At 43.0% G+C, this 6614-nt stretch overlaps 1 protein-coding gene across 1 annotated transcript; it reads left to right on the top strand.

The window, feature by feature from the left end:
• Positions 1–3424: 3424 nt before the first annotated feature.
• LOC136435435 (oligodendrocyte transcription factor 2-like) lies at positions 3425–4825 on the top strand. Its single transcript, XM_066428977.1, has one exon. It carries the CDS (start codon positions 3550–3552, stop codon positions 4408–4410), a length of 861 nt encoding a protein of 286 aa, XP_066285074.1. The 5' UTR covers positions 3425–3549; the 3' UTR covers positions 4411–4825.
• Positions 4826–6614: the final 1789 nt, after the last annotated feature.

The raw sequence follows: 6614 nt of genomic DNA on the forward strand, positions 1-6614 counted from the left end.
TTAACCATTATTTTTTTAATTAATAGCTATCCCCAATTAATTCAAACACCCACTACTCATATAGAAAATACACAGTCCTCAGGAGTTCAACAGTTGTTGGTGATTTTTACAAATAAGTCAAAGAGAGAACTAAGGATCCATTTGACTTTTTAATGAGCCCATCCAGATTCCCCATAAACCCATTCATGACTGATTGAATATTTACCACACTGACAGAGTTTCTGATTGTGTTTTCTGATGACACAAAAAGCTGTGAAAAGCTGGACAAGAAGGACATAAAGGAGTTGATGGGTCCATTCAAGCCCGTCTCAGAAAGGATTTGGGCACTTCTTCTTCATTACTGGGATGAAAGTAAATCCACTTAGAGGATTAGAATTGACCAAATGTTGTGGTTTTGGGCAGGAACATTTGTGGCCAGATGACGACAAGGTTTGGTGTCTTCTGTGGGGAGGAAGATCAGGAGTTGGGCAAACATACTTAAGACTGGTGGGGTGTGGGGCATATGTTGGCTTTCAGATAAATATTCTTGTGAGGTATGAAATGCTTTTCATCAAGTAAGGACACAGAAAATAAGGCATTCTTCATAGTTGTAGCTCTCATATTAAGACAATTGGAAAAACTTCAAGACTAGCAATAAAGAAATCTTTGTAATTCACAAGAAGATTTAGAATTGGCAGTTTATAAATCCTGTCTAACACCCCCAAAGTTAGGAAGAAACTAAAGGTTCTACAAAATTTCTAGCCTACTAGTCTGACATTAGAAGTACATCAGACTGCCAAACTTGTCCAGGCAGCACACGAATCAGCTGGTCATGAGAAGACGGAGGTTCAAAGTGAAGGAGACAGAAAAAGAACCTTTTTATCCCAGAAAAGGGGTCAGCGGTCTACAGTTCAAAGAACGTCGGCAGGACTAACCAACGGCTCAGAAAAAGGGTCAGTCGTCTGGAGTTCAAAGACCTTCAAAGCCCTTCGGCAGGACTAACCAACACCTCATTGTGTCCAGTTGGCAGCAGACATCTTGACTTGTCCTGTCCGAGGGGGTACTGAACAATACGTCCTCCGGACACACAACAATATCATGACAATACATCCTCGGGAGAGGGTGGGGCTCCTCTTCGGACAGACTCCCACCAATCATCACACAGTGTGTGGTCTCTGTCTGGTCAGGTGTGGGATCAGTCATACCTATATCTATATATTGTTGCTGTAGTTTGCTATATATGCTACAAACAGCAAGAACTCATTTCATTAATGTCAATTTGCTATCATATCTATATGTTACATAATGTTGTTAGATATTAGAAATCTTATGCATACAGGTTTCCATGGCAACTGGAAACAGATCGGTCTAGTTCCCGAGATCCATCACTCTGATGGTCCGAGAACATGGTCTTTCCCAGGGAACTGATTTTATACACAAAAAGGAGAGCTTTGGGAAAGGAGGTTTATTAATTTTCCTTGGAATTATTTTTTGATAGGTCTTAAAAATGCCATATCAAGACACACACACTACAAAAGGGGTTATATTACAGTATGTGACAAAAATCTTATATCTCAGAATGTTGGTCCAAAAAATGTGGAATGACAACTAGTACCATAAATAGTATAATGATAAAACATTCCATGTTACATGAAGAATATGTGCAATTTATGATTGTGGGAGCCCTAAATGAAATCCCATTGTCAAGGTTCTAAGGGAAAATGTCTGATCATGAAATTTTACTGTAAATTTACTAATGAATGATGTATTAATTCATTGTAACTAATGTCTCTGAAATTTTGTGAGGTAGAACATATTATATAGAACTAGAAAGTTATTTGTGAAATATCCATAAAGAATAAACCTTGTAGATGGAAAATACTGCAAGTTATGTAATGTATAATGGGTACTACGGACATAAAAAAAACAGACCCCTATTCTTATTCATGGTCACAATGTCACATGTGTGCCTTTGCTTTAGACAGCTTTGGTTTTTCTACCAACCCTCTCCCACAATACATCATCTTAATTGTTACGGAATATTGATTTAAAACGGAGCAAATCATCATTACCTGAGCGCCGCCATCTTTGTTTAAATCCCCTCAGATTATCCAAATAGTGTAGCATGTAGTACCGTTAATCGTGTTTCTTCACGTTTTGATGAGCTATTGCCAACATCTTATACTTAGACTTAAGAATCGCTTACAATAGAAATGAATCCCTCTTGAATCTGTTATAAGAGAAAACTGTTATCAAGTTATTAATGCAGCATACAGAAATATAGTGCTCTCTTTCCATTACTATATGTTTTCTTTCTTTCTCTCTCCCCCCCCTCTCTCTCTACCATTCTCTGTTGAAGGGGGGAAGGAGATGTTACTTTGGGGTGGCCAATAATCTAATTTGTCCATTTTCTTTTGCACGCTATCTTCTCTCTTCATACCATTCCACCAGTGTTTCAAAAGTTCAACTCTTTGTTGAAGTTTTCAGTGATCTCTTTCCACAACCCTTTCCGCTCTTGCTTATTCTTGACTACCCAACGATATGAATCCATTCAAAATTGATTTGAAATGACATTTGAAGTCCTCCAACTGCTTTAGCCGGTGTTAACGACCGGCGAAGGTCAATGGGGTCGTTTGGAAATGTCGTCTGATTTGTACCGGGGAGGAGTTCTCCATTGTCCGCCTCCATCGCTTCTGTCAGCGCCGTGAAACAGGACGGGACACGTCCCAGGCCCGAGCTTCTGGTGCAGACGTTCGAACCGGTCATTATCTCAGGAATCAAAGCGCGAACTTGCGGTGGGGACATTCTAAACTAGTCATTATCCCGTCGTCCGCCAGGTTCTGAAGATGCGAGCAGACAGGCGAGAGAACTTAACAAAGCGCCCTGCTGCACAATGAAACCGCGACATGTGCTGCCTTTGGGTGATCGGTGGCCTTTAACAGTGTCATTAGAAGGACGTAAAGATTCTATTTGATGGACATTGTTGGTATTATCAGAGAGTTCGCTAAGGGCTTGGAGGAAATGCCTTGTATCGTTAAAGGTACAGTAACTTATCGGGAAGTGCAGCTCTCCATTGAGAATCTTAAATCATTGTATCGACTGGCCTAGGTGTGAGTCAAGTAGCCCGCCAACGAATTTCGATCATATTTTGTGTGTTTTGAATGCGAGCTTGGCAAAATTGAATAGGTTTACAAGTGCATGCAGTTATGTGATGAAATATCATTTTGGCTTGCAAGGCAAATCATGTTACAATGTATCATTATCTTAGTCTACTGCTGTGAAGAGGCAAAATCAGTCTCTAGGATATATCCCGTAAACAATCATTTAATGAAACAGCAACAGCTTGGTGGTATTGCTGTATGTAACAAAATAATCAATTGTTAGAAGAGGAAAGACATCCACTATGCAAATTGGTGATAAAGTTCAATCAAGTTTTTTGAAAGTTAACCCAATTTGGGTACCTCACGTGATGAACGTAAGGCGGAGCCCTTGCTCTGGGCAACACCCTCTCTGGTTGGACATCTCTCTTGTAGGAACGCCCACTGCAACCACTCTGCTCCAATTGGCTGTATGGTAATACACGCTATAGATATCCTTTTGTCAATCCTCCATCTATTGTTCACTATTGCCCTAAATAGCCGCCCGACAAGGAGCGTGTTCAGTTCCTCAAGAACAGACAGACACGAAGCTACGATCGATATGAGCAGCACCGACATCGAGACGGCCAAGTGGGTCCTGAAGATGGAACAGACTCCGGACGCCGCCATGTTCAACAGAACCTCCCCGTCTGTGTCTCCCCGCCCGTCCTCACCGACATCGTCCTGGTCCAGCGGCGGCTCTCCCGCCCCCTCCTCACCCTCCTCCCGGTCCCGCCCGGGGAAGATCAGAAGGAGCAAGAGTCTGAGGAAAGCCGAGAAGCAGTTGTCGGAGGAAGAACTTCAGGACCTCCGTCTGAAAGTCAACCACAGAGAGAGGAAGAGAATGCACGACCTGAACTCTGCGCTGGACGGGCTGCGGGAAGTCATGCCGTACGCTCACGGTCCGTCCGTCAGGAAACTCTCCAAAATCGCCACGCTGCTGCTGGCCAAGAACTACATCCTCATGCTCAACAGCTCCTTGGACGAGATGAAGCGGCTCGTGAGTGACATACAGCACACTCGCCGCGCCGGGCTGCCTTCAACAACCCACCCCGCACCGTCAGGGGCAGCCGTGCCGTCCTTCCACAGACTGGCCATGCCTCCGACATCGATCGTTCCTCCACACATACCGGTGAGCAGCAGTGCCGTACCGACGAGCAGCGTCCACGGAGCCAGTCCTCACCATGCCCGAAGCCCCTTCAGCCCGTGGCCGTTGCCTTGTGCGTGTCCGCAGTGCCCGCCTGACCTGAGCAGTCGCCTGCCGTTCGGAAAGCTCCCCACCTTTTCCAGGTGACAGCAATGTGTTTGAGACAATTGAACTGTATCATAAAATGAACATTGTGGAAGGGCTTTCTGCTGTCTTTGGGTTTAAATTACAACATGTATATAATGATAATCCTAATGATTTTATATTCAACACAAATGCATTGTCTAGTCATACAACGTTAAGCCAATGAGGCTATAACCTCCTTGATTAAGCAAGGTGCAAATGCATTTTCAAGTGCATCGGATGATACTGGATAGAGTTTTACTTCGCTCGTCCGTATTGGATTAACAACAATATAGGCCTCACTTCTGTTAAGATCTTGTGCCCGACAAAAGTGCCTTTGTCTCAAATGTAAGGCCACTGAGTAGCAATAACGTTCTGTGTGATACAACGATTTCGTCGGTAGAAATGATGTTCAGTTTATTCTATTCCATACACTTGATCTGGAGACTGGATGACAATACCGTATACATATACCGTGATGTACATGTAAATGAATACTCAGGACATTTGAAAACGAGCACATGTTTGTATGTAGATATATATGGAAGTTGAATTGTACAAAGTGATATTAAATCTACATATATGTTACGTATATTGTTGTCTGATTCAGTTGATTATGTTTAGTGCTGGCGACGCTGTAGCCGCTGATTTTTTAAGCACTATCTGTAGGGACTAGTTCACTACTAATGATTTTATGATTTTACAAGTATATAGTGATTTCACTGGAGACCCACACGCGTTTATTACTAGGTACATGGTTGCTGGCGTTCAAATAAGTTAATGTACACCCTAACGAAGTTTTAAATCAGAACGTGGTCTGTATGGCGAGGAGAGCGAAATTGATACACACATCTTACATACAGGGATGCTCCAGGACAACGCATTTTTAGACCCCATATCTGGTCTATCATGCTGTCATATCCCTTGTTAACAAGCCCGAATGCCACGAAACTCCCGCCGTCTTCCCCACAAAGGACAAGTGCGGCTGTTTAAGGGAAGCAGATGTGCATTAGAGCGATAACGAGGGTTACATATCGCACCCGCGGATAATGACAGGTTGGACGGGCAGGTCCCCCTCCTGGCCGAGCCCGGCTCCTCTGGTGTTTTTGTTCTCTTATTGTTCTTCTGGACCCCAAGTGGGCGCTAAAAAGATCTTGCCGACGCTATCGCCAATACGAATCTCATAAAAAGATACTCTAACATGATATTCATCAACAAAATACAGTTTAAATCGGCTGCACACAAACACTAACAAGAACACAGTCCTTCGTCTGCGTGCAATGATTTAGTGCTTGATCATTGTATGACAAGTTAACCGTTCGTTAGTATGATGCCTGCCTCCACGGCGTGTTGTCGTCCATTGAAGGGACATTGATATAACGCAGGACTTTATTAATGATGTGCCAACAAACGTTTGGATTATCAATAGACAAACTCTCGGCAGCAATGACAAACAAACGTTGTCCTTGACATTTGTCACAGTAGGATTAACATGGATTTATGTTAGTCATTAGCTTTCAGAACGTAGATTCGGGAGGATTACTGTTAGAATCCCGGACATATCAATGGTGTTTAACCACTCCTTGTGCGTATGTAGTTTCCTATAACATACAGTATCTGATACCAGTAGTGTGCACTAAAAAGATACAAGCTGGACATCACACTGTCGTCAGCATCCTCCTCTTGACGTTGATCTCGAAACATATGTTATGATAACGGATGGTACTAACGAAACTTTGTCCTCTTACATTTTGAAGGGGGCCGCCACACCGGCATTTTTGCAAGAGAGAGTATGATTGATTATTTACATAACCACAATTATTATTATATCTTGCTTTATGGAAGTATCTCACATCCTCAAGAATGAGTTAGATAACAGTAGAGGATTATATGCCAACAGAGACTTAAGTTTTAACAACATTTCGGCCTTTAACGGCCCAAAGAAAACAAAGACTCTCTTGAGTCTAACGGCTTGCGGTATCAAGATCATTGGGAAGATGCGACAAACTTCTATAGCTATAAGAGGTTGTGTGTACCCGTCCCCTGGACAGTAATGTCGTCCAGACACCGTGTCATCGGATGGCACCAGTGTCCTCCCCCCTCCCACGGAGTCCCTGTGTGTGACAACCAGACGCCAAAGATGTCCCGTAATCACTCCGTAAAAAGACAGTTTTTGTGCGATAATTGGTCACACGAGGAGGGGGCTGGTAAAAATCAATTTTTGCATT

This window comes from Branchiostoma lanceolatum, chromosome 1, assembly GCF_035083965.1.
Source record: "Branchiostoma lanceolatum isolate klBraLanc5 chromosome 1, klBraLanc5.hap2, whole genome shotgun sequence".
Lineage (NCBI taxonomy): Eukaryota > Metazoa > Chordata > Leptocardii > Amphioxiformes > Branchiostomatidae > Branchiostoma > Branchiostoma lanceolatum.